The sequence below is a fragment of the Mirounga leonina genome, unplaced genomic scaffold (assembly GCF_011800145.1).
Source record: "Mirounga leonina isolate KUSES-001 unplaced genomic scaffold, KU_Mleo_1.0 Mir_166, whole genome shotgun sequence".
Lineage (NCBI taxonomy): Eukaryota > Metazoa > Chordata > Mammalia > Carnivora > Phocidae > Mirounga > Mirounga leonina.
The window spans coordinates 32,191,331-32,213,361 of NW_023270418.1; the positions used below are offsets into that span (position 1 = coordinate 32,191,331).

The 22,031-nt window shown below is 48.7% G+C and overlaps 1 protein-coding gene across 6 annotated transcripts in view; it reads left to right on the top strand.

The window, feature by feature from the left end:
- The first annotated feature begins 260 nt into the window (after nucleotides 1-260).
- Nucleotides 261-22,031, top strand: part of DPP3 (dipeptidyl peptidase 3) — a 37,208-nt gene continuing 15,437 nt past the window's right edge. The window contains exons 1-14 of one of the 6 annotated variants that reach the window (XM_035013327.1): nucleotides 261-294; nucleotides 399-598; nucleotides 1,351-1,628; nucleotides 10,782-10,920; nucleotides 11,169-11,258; nucleotides 11,802-11,939; nucleotides 12,405-12,479; nucleotides 13,080-13,173; nucleotides 15,983-16,113; nucleotides 16,226-16,356; nucleotides 16,432-16,490; nucleotides 19,935-20,129; nucleotides 20,985-21,097; nucleotides 21,417-21,509. In XM_035013327.1, coding sequence (XP_034869218.1) covers nucleotides 276-294; nucleotides 399-598; nucleotides 1,351-1,628; nucleotides 10,782-10,920; nucleotides 11,169-11,258; nucleotides 11,802-11,939; nucleotides 12,405-12,479; nucleotides 13,080-13,173; nucleotides 15,983-16,113; nucleotides 16,226-16,356; nucleotides 16,432-16,490; nucleotides 19,935-20,129; nucleotides 20,985-21,097; nucleotides 21,417-21,509 — 1,755 coding nt within the window. In that variant the 5' untranslated portion in view covers nucleotides 261-275. Of the gene's footprint in view, nucleotides 295-398; nucleotides 599-1,350; nucleotides 1,629-10,781; nucleotides 10,921-11,168; nucleotides 11,259-11,801; nucleotides 11,940-12,404; nucleotides 12,480-13,079; nucleotides 13,174-15,982; nucleotides 16,114-16,225; nucleotides 16,357-16,431; nucleotides 16,491-19,934; nucleotides 20,130-20,984; nucleotides 21,098-21,416; nucleotides 21,510-22,031 lie in introns of those variants that run through there. The other 5 variants (XM_035013328.1, XM_035013330.1, XM_035013329.1 and 2 more) reach the window with 5 other exon arrangements.

The following is a 22,031-nucleotide window of genomic DNA, read 5'->3' on the forward strand; positions in this document are numbered from 1 at the left end:
TGCCGGGACTGGGCCGCGCCCAGGCCGGCCACTCGGTTTCCCGGCCGCCGAGCCTGCACCCTCGCGGACAAAGGCTAAGGCCGCAGGGGCCGTCCCGCCGGCGGCCCAGTAGGGCCCGGGAGCGGGGAGCCGCGGGCCGGCGGAGCGCGCCGTGGTGCGCCTATTGGCTGGAGCTGACGCCCATCCGGGCCCCGAAGCCCGGCAATTGGCCGCGGGGGGCGGAGTTCGTGGAGCCCCAATGAATGGGGGAGCCGGAAGCAGGAAGTGAGTTTGCGATGAGAGCAGCTGCTGCAGGTGAGGAGCGGCGCCCGGGTTTCGGGGTCACAATGCGTCATCCTCGGGGGACAGGGCGAGTCTGGACCGAACGCAAGATTATTCTGTTTCTGCCTTTCATCCAGTACCCCTTCCACATTCATCGCGGCCCCGAGGCCAAGGAACCCTCCCGGGCAGCAAAGAGTTAACCCCGAGGGTTGTGCTACTGGGGCGGAGCATCCGGAGTGGTGGGGGAGGCTGGACACTCTTTCGGGTTAAGGGAGGGCGGTGTGGAAAATGCGCTGGGTTGGGAGATCCCGGGTCCCAGCGGAACTGTGAGACTTCGGTAAGTTTCGTGGCCTCTCTAAGCCTCAGTCTCTCTGTCTGTAAAATGAGTTTTCTTCCAGCTCCGAACTAATGTGGCTCTGTAGCTCCCCTGGCGAAGCACAGGGAGACGGTGGGAGGATGGAGGGCCAAAGGAAAGGCATTTAGAAGGATGAGAGTGAGACAGATTGCACACCCTCCTGATGAGGTTGGCCTTATTATCACCCCCATTTTACAGAGGTGGAAACTGAGGCACAGAAAAGTGAAACAACTGACTTGGTTTTAGGAGTCTAGGGTTGAACCAGGTTTGGAACCTGGGTCTTCCAGCTGGTAGCCTGGAACTCTATCCTTGTGAACGCAGTGGTGGGTGGAATTGAAGAACTTACAGGAGAATTCTGAAGAGGAGGTTAGGAAGTCAGAGAAAGAGAAGGGGAGCCTGAAGGGCCTGGGCTGGGAGTCTAGAGATGCAGGTCTCTGCTTCTGTCCTCTCCCTTGTGTTAGTAGGCAAAGCTCCTAGCCTCTCTGGGACTCAGTTTCCCTATCTGTAATACTAGGTAGTTGAATTCAATCTTTAAGGTTGAGGGGCCCCAGGCCAAATATGACCCACCAGTGTATTTTGTAATATCTTCGCATGAGTCACCTAACCTCTGAGCCTCAGTTAGCATATCTGTGAATGGGTTTGGGGGAGGATTAAATGAGACCATGAGAGTGCTTAGCTAGGTGTGTAGTTGGTGTGTGGTAAATGACAGCTGTGATGATGGTGATGGTTCTCAGCAGGGCCCATGGCGGACGCCCAGTACATCCTGCCCAATGACATCGGTGTGTTTAGCCTGGACTGCCGGGAGGCCTTCCGTCTGCTGTCACCCACAGAGCGCCTCTATGCCCACCATCTGTCACGGGCTGCCTGGTATGGAGGCCTGGCTGTGCTGTTGCAGACCTCCCCTGAGGCCCCCTACATCTATGCGCTGCTCAGCCGCCTCTTCCGTGCCCAGGACCCCGACCAGCTGCGCCAGCATGCCCTGGCTGAGGGCCTTACCGAGGAGGAGTATCAGGTCAGTTCTTTTAGGTCATCTGGCATTTCCTGAGTGGCTTCTGGGTATGAGGGACCACAAGCAGAGGTACAAAGGTCTTTCTCTGTAGATTAGACCAAGGGCTACAAATACAGGAACCTCTCCTGGAGCCTCAGTCTTCTCATCTAGAAAATGTGCATGAGGGTCTGTACCTCCTAGGGTTGCAGTGACCTGACTCCAAGATAAATGGTGGCCACTGTGAGTAAAGGAAACAGCTATGGACACTCAGAGATGGTAGAGGAGTGAGTCCAGGGTAGGAATCAGGAGGTCTGAGATCCGAACCAGATCTTTCTCTGGCATGTGTGGGTCCCTGCCTGTCCCCTGGCTTTTGTTTGTTTGTGGGTCTGTTGGCCAAGTAATATTTAGATGTATTTGTAGTGCATTGCCGCAATGCAGAAAGGCACAAAATGAAATACGAATGTTGGATGGTGGGGTGTACAGCCTTTTGAGTCCTCTGTCTGTGTATTGCGTTCCTACACATGTACATGCACACGTGCACTGGTTCCTCATTTTGTCTTTTATGTAAATGAGATCATGCTCTCCATGTTCTTAGGAGTTCTGCTTTTTTCTTTCTTTTTTTTTTTTTTAATTGAACACCACGTCTTGGAGAACTTCCACGGGGTACATATAAATCCAGTTCATCCTTTTTGTTGACCGTGAAGCACTCCACTGTAGTGTATACCATAATCAATTTAATCTTTTCCTTATTGTTGGACATTTGGATTGTTCTTGATTCTTCCTAGAAATAGTGCCACAGTGAGCATACTTGTGCCCCTGTGTGAGTAGGATCTATTTCTAGAAGTAGCATTGTTGGATCAAAGGCTCTGTACGTTTACAAGTGATTGATGTTGTTAAACCATCTTTACAAAAGTTTTCACCAAGAATGTATGAGAAAATGGCCTGTGTTTCTACATGTAAAATAAAGGGATTGGATTGCTTATCTCTGAGCTGAGGCCCAGGCTGTTTCTTCTCCCTTTCTTTAACTTAGTAATCACATCCCATTTCTAGACCTTGACTTACTCATTAAAAGAGTTAATGGCTGGGGAAAGTGCAAGCTAAGTATTACTGTTCTCAGTGGGATACTTTTGCTTGCAAATAGCAGAAATCCACCTCAAATTGGCTTAAGTGAAAATGAAAATCATGACTTCCAGTTTCTAGTCCAGCATGTAAGTAGCTTATAAGTCACCAGTCTGTCCTAGCAAGTAAAATGTGGAACTAACTGGAAAAATCAATAACGTTTCTTATGTCCTTAAGAGAAGTGAGGGCACAGGGCTAACTGCTGTCCCCAAATTGGAGAGACAGACAGGTGGGTACAGAGAATCACAACTCACCAGCGTAAAAATTCATGAACAGAAGCCTCCCCCAGAGCTGGTGCTGGAGTCGGAAAACCTGAACTGTGATTGACAAATCACTGGAGGCTCAGTGTGGACAGCTCTGAGAGTTAAAAACTCCAGGAGGACCCACGCGGAGGAGGGGCCTCCACACTTTTGGGAATTTGGGGAGTTTTACCTCCAGGATCTTGGTCCTCACAATGAATTTCAGAGAAAAAGCCCCTTGTGCTTCTGGCAGGGGGAGGGGAAAGGGAATCATTTTTGAAAAAATGCCAGAACATTCTGTTCTTCACAGTTTGCTCTCAGGAGAAACTATATCTCTAGAACCTAGCCTGCTAGGGTTTTATCAGAGCCTAACTGACCTGGGTGGAGGAAAATATCCCATTCCAGACAGTTCTTGTCATCCTGTCCCACCTAAGGGGGAGGGTGGGGACGCGGGACTGAGAAGCACATGTAAAGTTCAGTGAGGTAAAAGCTCACTGAAAGACTGCTGAGACCTAATTGTGGGACTGGAGAATGCTTCTCCTGCTTCCACACCTTACCATCGCATTACTAAAGGCCTATTTACAGCAGTTCCTTTTACCCAGTCCATCATGTCTGGCTATCAAGAAAAAATGACAAAACATACTAAAGGCAAAAAACGCAGTTCGAAGAGACAGAGAAAGTACCCGAAGCAGATTCCGACATGGCAGGGATGTTGGACTTACCAGACCAGGAGTTAAAACAACTGTGGCTGATATGCTAAGGGCTCTAATGGATAAAGCAGACAACATGCAAGAACAGATGGGCAGAGAGATGGAAATCCTAAGAAAGAACCCAAACCACTAGAAGTCAGAAGACACAGAAATGAAGAATGCCTTTGCTGGGCTTACTAATAGTCTCTGTTAGTAGACTTGACACAGCTGAGGAATGACTCACTGAGCTTGAGGCTATCCCAATAGAAATCTTAAGAACTGACCAGCAGAGAGAAAAGACTGAAAAACACAGAACGGAGTATCTAAGAACTGTAGGGCAACCACAGGAGGTATAACGAATATGTAATGGGAATACCAGAAGAGGAAGAAAGAGAAAACAAAGAAATATCTGAAACAATAATGATTGAGAATTTCCCCAAATTAATGTCATAATAAACCATGGATCCATGAAGCTCAGCGAACACTAAGTGGAATATTAAATGCCAAAAAAACTACAGAAAATCAAAGTAAAAGTCCTAGAAGAAGAAGCTGGAGGAAAAATGGATCCTACCTTTAGAGGAGCAAAGATAAGAATTGCATCCAACTCCTCAGAAACCACACAAGCAAGAAAAGAGTAGATTGAAGTATTTGAAGTGTTAATACAAAAAGCCACCAGCCTAGGATTCTGTACCTTGTGAGATTATCCTTCAAAAGTGAAGGAAAAACAGATTTTGTCAGACAAACAAAAATTGAGGTCATGTATTGCCGGTGGACCTGCTTTGCAAGAAAGGTCAAAAGTTCTTCAGGAAAAAGAAAAATGATAGAGGTCTGAAACTGAAATCTACGTAAGAAAGGGAGTGCATTGGAGAAGGAAAAACTGAAGGTAAAAAAAAAACGTACTTTTTTTTTTTATTCTTAATCTAAGAGACAACCATTTGTTCAAAATAATAGGAACAGGATATTTGATTATGCATGCTTATGTTTATCTACATTATATGTAATTTACATATTTATACCTATATAAAACTTATGTGTGCTTTTATATAGGTGAAATAAATGACAGCAGTGATGCAAGGGAGAGGAGACAGGAATTAGAATTACTTTGTTATTATAAGGTTATTATAAGGTATCATGCTATCCATGGGGCAACATAGTGTTATATGAAAGTGGACTTGGATTAGTTATAAAGGCATATTGCAAAATCTAGGGCAACACTAAAAAGTAAAAAAGTATAACTGATAAGCTAAGAAAAGAGAGGAAATGGACTCATGTAAAAGGCTGAGTTAAAACTACAAAAGGCAGAAAAAGAATGGAAGACAAAAGTAGGAACAAAGAACAAGGACAACAAATAGAAAACAGTAACAAATATGGTAGATACTAATCCAACCATATCAGTGATCACTGTGAATGACAGTGGTCTAAATGTACCAGTTAAAAGACAGAGATTGGGGTGCCTGGGTGGCTCAGTCGTTAAGCATCTGCCTTCGGCTCAGGTAGTGATCCCAGGGTCCTGGGATAGAGCCCCACATCGGGCTCCCTACTCAGCAGGAAGCCTGCTTCTCCTTCTCCCACTCCCCCTGCTTGTGTTCCCTCTCTCGCTGTGTCTCTCTCTGTCAAATAAATAAATAAAATCTTAAAAAAATAAAATAAACAACACACTTCTAAATAATACGTGGGTCAAAGAAGAAATCTCAAGAGAAATTTTAAAATATTTTGAACTAAGGGGCGCCTGAGTGGCTCAGTCAGTGAAGTGGCTGACTTTTTTTTTTTTTTTTAAGATTTTATTTATTTATTTATTTGACAGAGAGAGAGTGAGCACAAGCAGGGGGAGCAGCAGAGGGAGACTGCTCGATCTCAACTCAGGTCTTGATCTTAGGGTTGTGAGTTCAAGTCCTGCATTGATGGCCCAGTGTGGAGACTACTTAAAAATATATGTATTTTTTTACAGGCACCTGAGTGGCACAGTCAGTTAAGCATCCAACTCTTGGTTTTGGCTCAGGTCGGGATCTCAGGGTTGTGAGATTGAGCCCCATGTTGGGCTCTGGGCTCAGCACAGAATCTGCTTAAGACTCCCTCTCCCTCTCCCTCTGCCTCCCCCACCCCCATGCATATATATATGTATATATTGAACTAAAATGAAAACAAATTATCAAAATTTGTGGGATGCAGCAAAAGCAATGCTTAGAGGAAAATTTATAGCATTGAAGCATATATTAGAAAAGAAGAAAGATCTAAAATCAATCGTCTGTTTCCATCTTAGGAAAAAAAAAAAAGAGCAAATTAAATCCAAAGTAGCAGAAGAAATAAAAAGAATTAGAGCAGAAATCAATAAAATTGAAAACAGGAAATCAGTAGGGAAACTTAATGAAACCAAAAGCTGGTTCTTTGAAAAGATCAGCAAAATTGATGTCTTAGTCTTTTGGGGCTGCTATAAGAAAATACCACTGAGGGGCTTATAAACAGAAATTTATTTCTCATATGAAAGTCCAAGTTCAGGGTGCCAGCTCGGTCAAGTTTTGGTGAAAGCCCTCTTCCGATTTGCACACTGCTGACTTCACTGTGTCCTATCATGGTGGAATGGATGAACTAGCTCTTTGGTGTCTCTTGTAAGGGCACTAATTCCAATGATGAGGGCTCTTGCCTCATGACCTAACCACCTCCCAAGGGCCCCACCTTCTAATACCATCACTTTGGGGGTTAGAGTTCAATGTATGAATTGGGATGGGGGACACAAACATTTAGACCACAACGATTCATAAGCCTCTGACCAGTTTAAGGGAATAAAAGAGAAATCATAAACTATTAATATCAGAAATGAAAGATGAAACATCACTATAAATCCCATGGGCCTTAAGGAAATTGAATCGATAATTAATAATCTTCTTAAACAGAAAACACCAGGCTCACATGGGTTCACTGGTGAATTATACCAAAACATTTAAGGACAACATTATACAGTTCTCTATAATCTCTTTCAAAAAGAGAGGAACAGAGGGAATCCTTCCTAATTAATTCTATGAGGCCAACATTATCCTAACACCAAAACCAAACTAAGGCATTACAAGAAAAGAAAACTACAGACCATTATTTCTCATTTACATAGATGCAAAAATCCTCAGCAAAACATTAGCAAATCAAATCCAACAATGTATAAAAAACCAATGACCAAGTAGGATTTATCCTGGGTGTGCAAATCTGGTTCAACATTTGGAAATAAATAATTCATCACATCAACAAGCTAAAGGAGAAAACCACATGATCATATCAATAGATGCAGAAAAAGCATTTGATAAAATTCAGCACCCATTCATGATAAAACTAAGTAAATTAGGAATAGAGAGGAGCTTCCTCAACTTGATAAAGATAAAGCCTATCTACAAAAGCCCTACAGCTAACATCATATTTAATGGTGAAAAGCTCAAAGCTTTCCCACTAAGATCAGGAACAAGGCATGCAAGTCCCCTCACCACTGTTTTTCAGCATTGTACCAGAAGTCCTAGCTAATGCAGTAAGTCAAGAACAGGAAATAAAACGTATGCAGATTAAGAAGGGAGACACAAAACTGTCTTTGTTCGCAGAAAATATGATTGACCATCTATGTACAAAATGCAAAAGAACTGACCAAAAAATTCCTGGGACTCATAAGCGATTATAGCAAGGTTGCAGGGTACAAAGTTAATATGAAAAAGTCAGGGGATGCCTGGGTGGCTCAGCCAGTTAAGTGTCTGCCTTCAGCTCAGGTCATGATCCCAGGGTCCTGGGATTGAGTCCCACATTGGGGTCCTTGCTCAGCAGGGAGCCTGCTTCTCCTTCTGCCTGCCTTTCTCCCTGCTTGTGCTCTCTCACCCCCTTTGACAAATAAAGAAAAATTTTAAATATATATATATATATATATATGTATATATATATATATATGTCAGTTGCTTTTAATATACCAGAAAGGAACCATAAGAATTTGAAATTAAGGGGCACCTGGGTGGCTCAGTCATTAAGCATCTGCCTTTGGCTCAGGTCATGATCCCAGGGTCCTGGGATCGAGCCCCGCATTGGGCTCCCTGCTCCGTGGGAAGCCTGCTTCTCCCTCTCCCACTCCCCCTGCTTGTGTTCCCTCTCTCGCTGTGTCTCTCTCTGTCAAATAAATAGATAAAATCTTAAAAAAAAATTATAAAAAAAAGAATTTGAAATTAAAACCATAATACCATTTCTAAATAGCACACAAGAAAGTGAAATATGTAGTTTAAAAATACAACAAAACTTGTACAAAGCTTAAATGAGGAAAACTACAAACCTGATGAAAGATACCAAAGAACTAAATAAATAAATAAAGACACCAAAGAACTAAATAAATAGTCCATGTTCATGAATAGGAAGATTCTGTATTGTCAGGATGTCAGTTCTTGGGGCGCCTGGGTGGCTCAGTTGGTTAAGCGTCTGCCTTTGGCTCAGGTCATGATCCCAGGGTCCTGGGATCAAGCCCCATGTTGGGCTCCCTGCTCAGTGGGGAATCTGCTTCTCCCTCTTCCCCTCACTCTGCTTGTGCTCTCACTCTCTCCAATAAATAAATAAAATCTTAAAAAAAAAAAGATGTCAGTTCTTCCCAACTCTATCTATAGATTTGATGCAATGTGATTAAAAATCCCAGCAAGTTAGGGTGCCTGGGTGGCTCAGATGGTTAAGCGTCTGCCTTCAACTCAGGTCATGATCCCAGGGTCCTGGGATCGAGTCCCACATCGGGCTCCCGGCTCAGCGGGGAGCCTGCTTCTCCCTCTGACCCTCTCCCCTCTCATGCTGTTTCCCTCTCGCTCGCTCTCTAAAAAATAAATAAAATCTTTAAAAAAAAAAAAATCCCAGCAAGTTATTTTATTTTCAACACAATATTGGGGAAAGAGTGAAGAAGAAGAACCAAGTTGGAGGATCAGCACCACTCAACTTTAAGACTTACTCTAAAGCTACAGTAATCAAGATAGTGTGGTGTTGGCAAAAGGGCAGACAAATAGATCAATGCAATAGAATAAAGAGCCCAGGGGCGCCTGGGTGGCTCAGTTGGTTAAGCTACTGCCTTCGGCTCAGGTCATGATCCTGGAGTCCCTGGATCGAGTCCCGCATCGGGCTCCCTGCTCGGCAGGGAGTCTGCTTCTCCTTCTGACCCTCCCCCCTCTCATGTGCTCTCTCTCATTCTCTCTCTCTCAAATAAATAAATAAAAATCTTAAAAAAAAAAAAAAAGGAATAAAGAGCCCAGAAATAGACCCCCATAAATACAGTCAACTGATATTTGACAAAGGAGCAAAGCAACACAATGGAGTAAAAATAATCTTTTCAGCAAATGGTTCTGGAACACCTGGACATCCACATGCAAAAAAAAGAAAAGAAAGAAAGAGAATCTAGACCAGACATGGACCTTACATCTTTCACAAAAGTTAATTCAAAGTGGATCACAGATTTAAATGTTAAATACAAAATTGTAAAACTCCCAGAAGATAACATAGAAAATCTAGATGACCTTGGGTATGGGGATGATTTTTTATGATACAACACCAAGTATGATCTGTAAAGAAATAGTTGATAAGCTGGGCTTCAATATAATTAAAAAGTTCTGCTTTGTGAAAGACATTGTCAAGAGAATAAAAAATCAAGCCACAGACTGGGAAAAAACATTTGCAAAAGATAATATTTGATAAAGGACTCCTAGCCAGAATATATAAAGAACTCTTAAAACTCAACAGTAAGAGAACAAGCAACCCAATTAAATGGGCCAAAGACTGTAACGGATACTTTCCCCAAGAAGAAATGCAGATGGCAAGTAAGCGTGTGAAGAGATGTTCCACGTCCTATGTCATTAGGGAATTGCAAATAAGTAAAATAATGAGATAACCACTACACAGCCATTAGCTTTGCCAAAATCCAAAACATGACAACACCAAATGGTGTTGCAGATGTGCAGAAACAGGAACTCTTGTTAATTGCTGCTGGGAATGCAAACTCATACGGCCACTGTGGAAGGTAGTTCGGCAGTTTCTTGCAAAAGAAATCTGCTCTTACTATATGATCCAGCAATCATGCTTCTTGCCATTTACTGAGGTGAAATTCGAAAGGAGGTAAAAACTTATGTCCACACAAAAGCCTGCACATGGATGTTTGTAGCAGCTTTATTCACAACTGCCAACAATGAGAGCAACCAAGATGTCCTTCACTAGCTGAGTTGACAAATTGTGATCCACCCAGACAATGGAATATTATTCAGTGCTAGAAAGAAATGAGGTATCAAGCCATGAAAAGACAGGGGGAAGTCAAATGCATATTACTAAGTGAAAGAAGCCAATCTGAAAAGCCTACATATGTTTGATTCCATCTATATGATATTCTGGAAAAGACAAAACCATGGAGATAGTAAAAAAGATCAGTGGTTGCCAGGCATTGAGGGGAGGGATATATAGGGCGGTGAAACTATAGTATAATGTATCGTATGTAGGAGTGGATATATGCCATCCATTTGTCCAAACCCATAGAGTGTACACCAAGAGTGAACCCTAATGTAGACTGTGGTCTTGGGTGATGATGTGTCCAGGTAGGTTCATCAGTTGTCACAAATGTGCCACTCCAGTGGGAGACGTTGATAATATGGAGGGCTCTTCGTGTCGGGGGGCAGCAGGTACATGGGGAATCTGTATACTTTCTTCCCAGTTTTGCTGTGGATCTGAAATGCTCTAAAAAATAAAGTCTACTTTAAAAAAGAGAGCGTTACTGCCTCACATAATTGAAAAGTCCAGGGCTAGTGCAAGGCTTCAGTCACGGCTGGATTCAGGGGATCAGGGATACCATTTTGATGCAGTCTTCATCTCTCAGCCCTACTTTCTTTCTTCACTCCAACAGGGGAGCTCCAGGGGCTCCAGGCTCCATGATCCCTAGTATAAAAACAGAGGCTCTTTGCCACTAGGAAACGCCTGGGTAGGGCTCTTACTGTCTAGCTTGAGCCTGGGACTACCCCCGGAGTCAGGGAAGGGAGATCCCCCCTTCCCAAGAGGACGATTGAGGTCTTGTTGCCAGAGGAAGGGAGACTAAGTTTTCGGCCTGCAAAAGCTATAGAGCAGATGATCAAGGCCCTTCCAGCTCTAACATTGGATGCTTCCAGTTCCAGCTGCCTGGCTGGTTGGGGACAGAAGACAGGCTTTCTGCAGAAGGAGGCAGAGACAGTGTTTCAGCTGGGCTTCAGAGCTCATACAGAACGGCCGCGGGAGGCTGAGAGGGTGCTGGGCATAGCGGGAACAAAGGTGGGTGTGTTTGGGGGCTGCTGAGAAGACTGGTTTGGCTGGACACTGGGTGTGTGAAGATTGGTCTGTGAAAGTATGTTGGGACCAGACTGGGGCCTGCCGGGATCTGGGTCCTGCCCCCAGATTTCCCAGCCTTGCCTATACTGGTTCCTCTGGGTGTTAACATCTCAGGAGGGAACCTCCCTGGGGTGGGGTCTGGTTGTGGGGGGGGCTGTGTTTCCGGGTCTCTGATGCCCACCTCCCCCCAGGCGTTCCTGGTCTATGCTGCAGGTGTCTACTCCAACATGGGCAACTACAAGTCCTTTGGCGACACCAAGTTTGTTCCCAACCTGCCCAAGGTGAGTTGAGGGAGGGCTGGAGAAGGTGAGGAATTTGGGGCCGGCGGGATGGGAGTGGGGGCCTAAGTAAAACCTTGACCCTGTCACTGCCATGCCTGTCACATATAAAGGGAAAGCAGTGTTTCTTCCTGACTATGCTGACCTGAGGGCATACAAGGGGAGGATGTATGAACTTAAGTGCTTGCGAAAATGGAGCCTGGTCATCTCATCACTGGGCATGGTGGAGAGGCCCAGGCATGGTGAGTCCCTCAATGGCACTGTGAGCTTGGGCCCATCTAGGGCAGAGGCCACTCTTACACCTGGGCTCTCGGCACTCACACACACAAGTTGTCTGGCCGTCTTGTTGAAATGCAGCTTCTGACTGAACGGGTCTGCTGTGGGGCCTGAGGCTCAACATTTCTCAAGCAATACCGATGCTGCTAGTCTGTCAGCCGCACTTTGAGCCGGGTCTTAGACTGCAGGAGAGGAGCTGGGGGGTGGGTGTGGAAGGTCCAGAAGACAGGCTTGGCGGTGTGGCCGAGCCAATGGCCTCTTCCCCTGCAGGAGAAGCTGGAACGTGTGATCCTGGGGAGTGAGGCGGCTCAGCAGCACCCGGAAGAAGTCCGGAGCCTCTGGCAGACCTGCAGGGAGCTCATGTTCTCTCTGGAGCCAAGGCTTCGACACCTCGGGCTGGGGAAGGAGGTGAGGCCCCCCAACCGTACAGGAGAGTGGAGGGCATCCTTTGGAGTCACCTGGCATGGAGGGAAGGATACTGCATAAGGAGGCAGTGGGCTTCAGTTTTGTCATTTGTAAACTAGGAAGCAAGTTGGATGGAGTGCTTTCTGAATGCCCTTCTGGTTCTGACAGCCTGGGGTGGTGTGTGCAGAAGGGAAGAAAAGAGCTGAGAGCTCGAGGGAGCTGAGGAGGGGGAAGATGGGAAAGGAGCAAGCCTTCGGGGTGGGCCAGCCGGCAAAAGGCTGGAGCAGAGCTGCAGGAAGGCTGGAGATGGGCGTCTGTGTGTGATTTGTGTTACGGTTTTCTCCCCTGGAAAGAGATGAGAGGGAGCAGGCTGGAGGCTGCCGGGAGGAAGTGCAGGAAGCCAGGGGCTGGGGGCAATGTGTCCCGACCACGGCAGTTCCTCCTCCCATCTGTCCCTTTCCCCAACAGGGAATCACCACCTACTTCTCTGGGGATTGCACCATGGAAGATGCCAAACTGGCCCAAGACTTTCTGGACTCACAGGTTTGAGGGTTGGGGAACTTGGGACAGTGGGTTGACAGGGCCCCCTCGCCATTGGCACCCACTCCCAGGTTTCAGCTTGGGTCCGGAGACACGGCATCCTGGGCATTTGAAGTAGAAAAGACTTGGGAATCCTTGTCTAAGAGTTGGCCTGGCTCCAGCGAGGAAGACGTTCCCACACGTGCCAGTGATGGAGCTGCCCCTGCCCGCCCCAGGCCGAAGGCCTTCGTGACAGCCTGAGGGCAGGACAGCGGAGACATCAGAGCTGCTCCGATTAGGTCCTGGAGTCCCTCATGGGGTTTACCTCCCAGCGACAGTTTCCACATGTGCTGCCTCGCGTAGCCCTGGGTCAGCTGACACTGTGGGGTCAGCGCTTAGTAAACACTGCTCAGCGTATAGAGCAGAGCGTCTCGGGGAGCCCGGCCTGGCCTGCCCACCTGCTCTCTCCCCATCGCTGCGGACTCAGGCACGATCCCCCGGACGCCCCAGCCTGCTTTGCCTCTGTACCTTTCTCCCTGGTGTGAACCCGTTTCCCTCCTCCCACCTTGCGGCGCCCTCTGGACTTACTCTTCTTCCCTAAACCCCTGCCCTGGTCTTTTCCAGAACCTCAGTGCCTACAACACGCGACTCTTCAAGGGCGTCCCCCAGGATGGGAAGCCCTGCTACGAGGTGCGGCTGGCTTCTGTGCTCGGCATGGGTGAGATGCTTCACACACCCCTTTACTCCTTCCTCAGCGCTCCTGGCCCAGGGAGGGGGAGGGGGCCGGACTGAGGACAGGGGTTACCGGGCCCCCCAGGGAGTGACGGACCTAATAGTTCCAGCACACGTTGACTGCAGACCTACTAGGCGCCGTGCTCCCTGCTGTGCTCTGCGTCTGGTGGTACCTAGGAGGGGGACACGAGCCCCGGGGCTGGCTGCGACAGTAAAGATACAGGGGGAGACATGAGGACAGGGAGAGGGGTTCCAGGCCACTTGGTGGATGTTACTGCCGCAAGCCTCTGACGGTCCCCATCCTTCAGGCAGTGGCACAAAGGATAACAATCCATGTGAACAATGGGAACAGAGGCTGGGCCACCTGCCCCATCACAGGCTAGAAGAGAAATCCAAACTGCACATCAGTGAAGGCTTAGTGGAGGAGGTGACCCTATGGGTCTTGGAGTTTCGGGAGAATAGAAAGGGGGAGATGGCGAACGTCCTGGAGTCCGCTTTCTAAATATCTCTCAGAGTACCCTCGGGGTAAAGCCCAAATCCACCTCCGAGGGCTCTGTCACTCAGAACTCTTCACAAGTGAAGACTCTATTGTACATTTGCCTAAACCAGAAGGAGCTTAACAGGCTTGGGTACTTAAGAAGCCCGGAGTAGGATGGCTTCGAGCACAGCTGGACCCAGCTGCTCGGACCGTATTCCGAGAGATTTCTCTGTGTCTGGGCTCCGCTCTCTCACTTCATCCATGGCCTATTCCTCCCACACAGGGCCTGATAGACACCAGCCTGGCCACTCCAGCAGAAAGAGGGCCCTTTTCTCCCAGAAGTTTCTTCAATAAGGTCTGGGAGTGGCTCTAGTTTCTCTATTTTGGGTCCCGTATTTATCTGTGAACCAATCCCTGTGGTCAAGGGACAGATAGATCTCTGACTGTCTGGACCCTGATCCCAAGCCTGCCTCAGAGCCAGGTGACGATGAGGTCAGCCCCTCCCATGCACCTGAATTGGAGGTGGGGGGAGGAGGATTCTCAGAGGAAAATTGGGGTCCAGACCCCTATGAGGACCTTTGCAACCTGACCCTCCCTTTTCCACTTGCCAGCCCCCAGCCCCATATCCCTGCCCACCTCCCACTTAGACTCTGTGCCCAAGCCGTACTTCGTAGTTTACTGAAAACCCCGTGCTGTCACATTTGCCGTCCAGAACTTTGCACGGTCTGTCCCCTTTCCCACCTCGAAGTCCTCCCTCTCGTCTACACATTCACGTGATGAACACCTGCTCATCACCTTCTCCAGCACCTTGCCCTGTCCTTCCATGACGTTCTCTTTTCCCATCAGCACACCCAGTAATTGCCCAGGCTTTTTTGTTGTTGCTGTTGACTGCGGGCTCCTCAAGAGGAGGAACTGTGTGTTTCACTGACCACTGTCTCCCCAGTGGCTAGCACTTGGTAGAAACTCAGATCTTTGGTGTGGGAATAGATGAAGATGGCACCCTCTGATGGAGGGAACAGTGTGAGCCCCAGAGCATGGTGGAGGGAAAGTTTAGGGATTGGCACATTGTTGGATTTGACCAAGGAGAGTGAGGCTCTGGAGCCAGGCTGCCTGAGTGCACCTGGTGTGTTATCTCTTGCTGTGTACGGATGACCCCCAGATTTAGGGTTATAAACCCACCTCTTCACGCTCACAGACTCTGCGGGTCAGGAATCGGGATGGGGCACAATCGGAACACCTTGTGCCAGGTGACAATGTCCGAGGCCGCAGCTGGGGAGACTCGGAGGCTAGGGTGCCATCAGCAGCCAGGGGCTGGAATCACCTGCAGACATGCTCCCACGGCCGGCGGAAGATGCTGGCTGTCAGCTGGGACCTCCGCAGGGGCTATGGGCCAGAACGCCTCGCTTGGCTTCTTCACGTTGCCCATGTTGGCTGGCCTCCACCAGTGAGCATCCCAAGAGAGCCACCTTGGGTGGCTTGGCGGACACCCCAAGAGAGCCATCTTGGGTGGACAAAAGCTGTGTCACCTTTTATGAACTGGCTTCGGCAGTCCCGTGGCATCACTTCTGCTAGAGTCACAAGCCTGCCCAGCGTCAGGAGGAGGGCCAAGAGCCCCCACTTCCTGATAGGGGATGTCACCTTGGGAGGTGGGAGACACTGTGCTTATCTTTTTTCTTTTACAACATAACCTAGAAATATATCCTACTGCTTAGCTGCAACAAGCAAAACACAACAAATCACCGCAAATGTAGTGGCATAAAACAACATAAAGTTATTCTGTTACTGCTCTGGGGGTCCAAAGTCTGAAACAAGACTCCAGTTCCTTCTAGAGCCTCCAGGGGGCGATCTGTTTCCTCGCCTCTCTCAGCTTCAACTTCTAGAGGCTGCCTGCTTTCCTTGGCTCATGTCCCCTCCCCCCCCCCAGCATCTTCTCTCACCGTACCTCCTACTTCCTGTTCACCCTCTCATCTCCTTATAAGGCTCCTTACATTTCGGTGATGGCTGTCTTTCTAAATACAGTTTGCCACCCTAGGTCTGAATCTTGCTCTGCCACTTGCTGCCTGTGTGACCTTTGGAAACTTACTTTACTTCTCCATGCCTTAGTTTCCCCATCTGTAAAATGGAGATAACTCCCCCCAGAGTTGATGTCAGGCTTAAATGAGTTAACTATATACATATTTTTTGAAAATGAAAGTTTATACTAATTTCTGTAGGCAGTGGGGAGTCATTGAAGATCTTAGAGTAAGAGTGTCACAGTGAGAAGCTTGCTGGGATGTCTTATGCTAGCCTTTTCCCTGAGCCATCCTTCTTCCCTCAGAGCCTGCTCTGCATTCTGAAATGACTTCCAAGCTGAAGAGCTACGAATTCCAGGGGAGCCATTTCCAGGTGACTCGGGGTGACTATGCCCCTATCCTCCAGAAGGTGGTGGAGCACCTGGAGAAGGCCAAGGTAGGGCTGGCTGGGGGCTGAGGGGTGCAAGCTCCAGATCCCTCTGGGCAGCAAAGACAGGCGCCGGGACAGGTGGGTGGCCTGAGGCTGACCGACCCCTGCTCACCCCCAGGCATATGCAGCCAACAGCCAGCAGGAACAGATGCTGGCTCAGTACATAGAAAGTTTCACCCAGGGCTCCATCGAGGCCCACAAGAGGGGCTCCCGCTTCTGGATACAGGACAAAGGCCCCATCGTGGAGAGGTGAGGCACCAGCCTTCACCCTGGCTGCCCCCCTCCTGCCTGCCCCTCTTCCATCTCTGCCCTTTACTCCCCCAGTTACATCGGGTTCATCGAGAGCTACCGAGACCCCTTTGGTTCCCGTGGAGAGTTTGAAGGTAACTTCTGGGAGGAGGGGGGTCAGCTTGCAAACGCTTACCCCGGTGTCCCCTGAAGGTTCTCCCCTCCCCCCTTGTCAATAATAATACAAATAATCAGAACCAGTGTTGATGATTTACCAGGCACTGGGCACTTCGCTATAGGAGCTTGTTTGGACACTGTCCTGTGACAATTACTATCCTCACTTTATGGAAGTGGTTATCGAGGCAGAGCTGGCGAGTGGCTGAGCCTGGCACCTTGGTTCTGAGCCACTTTGCTGCCTCTGCTGTCTCATCCGGGCACAGGCTACGGCCGTTCCAAGCCCAGCTTTGCCACTCACCGGCTGTGTGACCTCCCCAGCTGGGTAAACCCCATATCTGAGCATCGGTCACTCCCTTCTGGGTGTCGTGGGAAGTGAAGTATTATATGCAGGCTGCTCAGCACAACGCCAGGCACATAAAAGGTCATGGGTGAATGGGAGCATAATTAACATCATGCCTGTGAACTTGACTTGGCTGCTGTCATCCCAGGGCAGATGGGAGGCCGCCTTGGCCCTGCATGCCTATAGCCATACCCCCACCAGACCCACCTGTTCGAGGCAGGGCATCCATCCTGAGGATTTAGACTTCTGTGCCAAGCCTTATCTCCCCAGCCCCTGGGGATAGAGTCTGGAAAATCCCAACTGCTAGAAGCTGGAGAAATTAGCTTGGGAGGAGAGAGGAAAGCCCCAACAGCTGGTGGGGGGCTTAGATCTGTGCCCAAAGATGCAGGCCCAGGGCACAGGTGGTACAGGGACCAGAGGGGAGGACAGGTGTGCACACCTGCAGCTTGCCTGCCCGGGTCCTGATTCTCCAGGCCTTTCCGAGGGCCAAGACCCCAGAACATCCTAAGCAGCCTTGATCTCAGAGGCTCCCCTCTTTACCTAACTCATTGTAGTTATTAGAAAAGTAGTCCATGGGCGCCTGGGTGGCTCAGTTGGTTAAGCGACTGCCTTCGGCTCAGGTCATGATTCTGGAGTTCCAGGATCGAGTCCTGCATCGGGCTCCCTGCTCGGCGGGGAGTCTGCTTCTCCCTCTGACCCTCCCCCCTCTCATGCTCTCTCTATCTCATTCTCTCTCAAATGAATAAATAAAATCTTTAAAAAAAAAAAGAAAAGTAGTCCAGGGGCACCTGGCTGGCTCAGTCAGTAGAGCATGTGACTCTTGATCTCGAGGTTGTGAGTTCGAGCCCCACATTGGGTATAGAGGTTACTTAAAAATAAAATCTTAAAAAAAAAAAGGAAAAGTAGTCCATGTTCACGGTCACAGATTTTGGAAAACATACTAAAGAAATCATCCGTGATTGCTCCCACCTCAAGGTTAAAATTGGGAGTGTACATTGTGGGGGTTTTTTGTTTTTATTTATTTATTTTAAGATTTATCTATTTATTTATTTTAGAGATAGAGTGCAAGCAGAGGGAGGGGCAGAGGGAGAGAGAGAATCCACAAGCAGGCTCCCAGGCTGAGCAGGGAGCCCAATGCGGGGCTCGATCCCAAGACCCTGAAATCATGACCTGACCTGAAACCAAGAGTTAGCCACACAACTGACTGAGCCACCCAGGTGCCCCTGTTTTTTGTTTTTATGTAGAGCTATAAATGCTTAAAAATATGTGTGTGTGTGTGTGTGTGTTAAAAAATCCATGTTTGTTTTAAGTAATTGGAACAATACAGAAATACGTAGGATAAAACGTGAAATTGGTCCCCTGTGACACTCCCCTCCAGAGGTCACCACAGTTCATACAGTTGAGTACAGGTCTTTCCAGAGCTTTGTTTAAGCACATGCACAGAACTTTTAATTTATCCAGGTAGATGAGATTATGCTTTATGGATTGTTCTGCCACTTGCTTTCTTCACTAAATATTTTAGATATAAAAAAAAAAAATTTTAGATATCTTTTCATATCAGTATGTATAGACCTACCATGTTCTTTTTATTTTTACTTCTTTATTTTTTTAAATAGGCTCCACGCCCAATATGGAGCTTGAACTCATGACCTTGAGATCAAGGGTCACATGCTCTACCAACTGAGCCAGCCAGACTCCCCCATGTTCTTTTTGTTTTTTATTTTTTTATTTTTCTTTTTTAAAGATTTTATTTATTTGTTTGAGAGAGAAAGAGAGCAAGAGAGCACAGAGGGAGAGGGAGAAGCAGACTCCCCTCTGAGCAAGGAGCCTGACGCAGGGCTCGATCCCAAGACCCTGAGATCATGACCTGAGCCAAAGGCAGATGTTTAACCGACTGAGCCACCCAGGCATAGGCATGCCACCCCCCCCATGTTCTTTTTAATAGCTGCGTAATATTATAATTTCCCATGATATCTGCTGTTGTTACATGACTAACAGTTGCATGGTGTGCCATCGTATAGCTGCCCCCTAATTTATTTAACCAATCCCGGAGGTTGCGTTTTCTTCTTTGCTGTTTTAATCATCCTGTCTTCCTGACCTGGTATGCCAATTCCACCCGACACAGTGGCTCCAGACAGGGAGGCTTTGCCAGGTCTAACCCTTGGCCAAGTTAATCTGTTCTTTGCAGGAGCCTGACCACGCAGTAGTCTAGGCCAGGCCTTTCCAAGGCATAGCTCGTGCAGGGTTCACAGGAATTACACCAAAAAGCGTTCAGTTCTAAGCAGTAAGGGGTCTTGCCTGCAGGACCTCTAATATGCAAATGTACATTAAGAATCTCTAAGAAGTTAGCCTTCGGCTCAGGTCATGATCCTGGAGTCCAGGGATCGAGTCCCACATCGGGCTCCCTGCTCAGCGGGGGGTCTGCTTCTCCCTCTGACCCTCTTCCCTCTCGTGCTCTCTGTCTCTCATTCTCAAATAATAAAATCTTTAAAAAAAAAAAAAAAGAATCTCTAAGAAGTTAGAGATAGAGCAAATAGTATTATCCAAACTTATTTGACCAGGAAGCTCTTTCTTTATGAAAGCTCTCATAGAAACTACATGTTACGGAGTGCAACTTTGGAAACAGAAATGGAAGCTAGGATCTCCAACTGCATTAAACCTAAAAGGATCAGTCCCAGGCCTCCTACGTAGTATACTGCCTCAGTCACCACCTCGCAAGCCAGATGCTCTAGCCTTGCAGGACAGTTCAGTTGCCCCCAAAAGAACATGTTTTTTGCTCTTGCAGTCCCTTCCACTGGGAATCTGATCTTTACCCACCACCCTCTATGTGCTCCCCGCCATCTCCTTTAAGATCCATCTCAGATGTTACCCAGTGAAGCCGCCTCTATATCCCACCCACCCCAGTGACCTCCACGAAGACGAGACCAGGCCTGGGTCCCTCTTCTCCCCACTGGCCCGCAAAGGGTACTGCACACAGCAGACATGTGGTACCTGCATGATGGCCAGAGGGGTCACGGAGTTGAGTGGGGTGCGGGACCCCTCCCAAACCCTGCCAGCCCACAGCCCACCTCTCTCCCTACAGGCTTTGTGGCCATGGTGAACAAGGCCATGAGTGCCAAGTTTGAGTGCCTGGTGGCAAGTGCAGAACAGCTGCTGAAGGAACTGCCCTGGCCCCCGACCTTCGAGAAGGACAAGTTCCTCGCCCCCGACTTCACCTCCCTGGATGTTCTCACCTTCTCTGGCTCCGGCATCCCTGCTGGCATCAACATCCCCAACTGTGAGCTTCCTCAAGTTGCAACAATGTCCGCTGAGTCGCCCCTCCCCCTGCACACAGTTGCCCTGGCCCCTTGCCCCGCTCCGTTCTCCATCCCAGCCTGGTCCTCTTGTCTAGACTCCTCATCTGTGGCCCTTGATGTTTTTTTGTGTTTTTTTGTGTTTTTTTTTTTTGCCCCAAGATTTGGGATTTTTTTTTTTTATTCTTATGTTAATCCCCATACATTACAACATTAGTTTTAGATGAAGTGTTCCATGATTCATTGTTTGTGCACAACACCCAGTGCTCCATGCAGAATGTGCCCTCCTCAATACCCGCCACCAGGCTAACCCATCTTCCCACCCCCCTCCCCTCTAAAACCCTGTTTGTTTTTCAGAGTCCACCGTCTCTCATGGTTCGTCTACCCCTCCGATTTCCCCCGCTTCATTCTTCCCCTCCCGCTACCTTCTTCTTCTTCTTCTTCTTTTTTTTTTTTCTTAACATATATTGCATTATTTGTTTCAGAGGTCCAGATCTGAGATTCAACAGTCTTGCACAATTCACAGCGCTTACCAGAGCACATACCCTCCCCAGTGTCTATCACCCAGTCACCCCATCCCTCCCACCCCACCCCCCACTCCAGCAACCCTTAGTTTGTTTCCTGCGATTAAGAATTCCTCATATCAGTGGGATCATAGGATACATGTCTTTCTCTGTTTGACTTATTTCGCTCAGCATAATCCCCTCCAGTTCCATCCACGTCGTTGCAAATGGCAAGATCTCATTCCTTTTGATGGCTGCGTAATATTCCACTGTGTATATATATTGTGGCCCTTGATGTTTGCCCCTTCTCCCTGGCTCCCTCCCTACCTTCTCCAGACGACGACCTGAGGCAGACGGATGGTTTCAAGACTGTGTCACTGGGGAACGTCCTGGCTGTGGCCTACGCCACTCAGCGGGAGAAGCTGACCTTCCTGGAGGAGGAGGACAAGGTGGGCCCCAGCTGCCCAAGGGCTTGGGGCGGGCCTGGCCTGACGGCTGCCACAAGAAGCCAGAGGGCCCAGTGCAGGGAGAGGAAAGAGCACGGCTGCCAGCCCGGTGGCCTGAGACTTGGCCTGTTTGCTCACATGTCAAACCGTGGAGGCAGTCCCTTCCTCCAGGTTGTTGTAAGGGAGGGACGGGCCGAGCGGGGGCGCCCGTGGAGCCTGGCAGGAAGGAGGCTACCGGCCTCCTGGGGGCAGCAGGGGCATCAGCAGGCCATGTGGCTGTGGTGGGGCTGTAGACAGCATGGGCCTCTGCTTGTCTCGGCAGGACCTGTTCATCCGCTGGAAGGGGCCCTCCTTTGATGTGCAGGTGGGACTGCACGAGCTGCTGGGCCACGGCAGCGGCAAGCTCTTCGTGCAGGTGAGAACGCGCCCGCAGCTCCCCTCCCCCACGATCAACCCCACCAGGGTGAAGCTGCTTCCGTCTTTGTCCTCACGGGCTTTGGATTAGGTGGGGAAAATGGCCCCTAAAGGAGGGAAGTTCCTATCTCACCCTCCCCCGAGATGTCCCAGGAGCCCCAAGGGTGCAGGGCCCTCAGGACAGTCCAGCTGAGGTCTCCTTCACAGGAGGAGTGGCTTGGCTCAGGCCAAGGAAGCCTGCCCTGGAGGTGGGACTCCCGACAGCCCAGGGACAGGGAGGCTGTGAGGCGCAGTCTCTGCAGGCTCCCAGTCCTGAGGCTGCAGCGTGGTCTGTCTTTGGACTACTGTTCCCTAGAACCTGTACCTTTCCAGGTATTAACAGGGAGTGAGTCACTTCTTGCGAGAGCAGCCCCTTCCTGCCAGCCAATCAGAGTGGCTGGAGCCCCTGGGACACCCACTCAGGGAATACAAAGAAGACAGACAGCCTTTCTGCCAGGCTGAGGAGAGCCCATGATGGACCCCT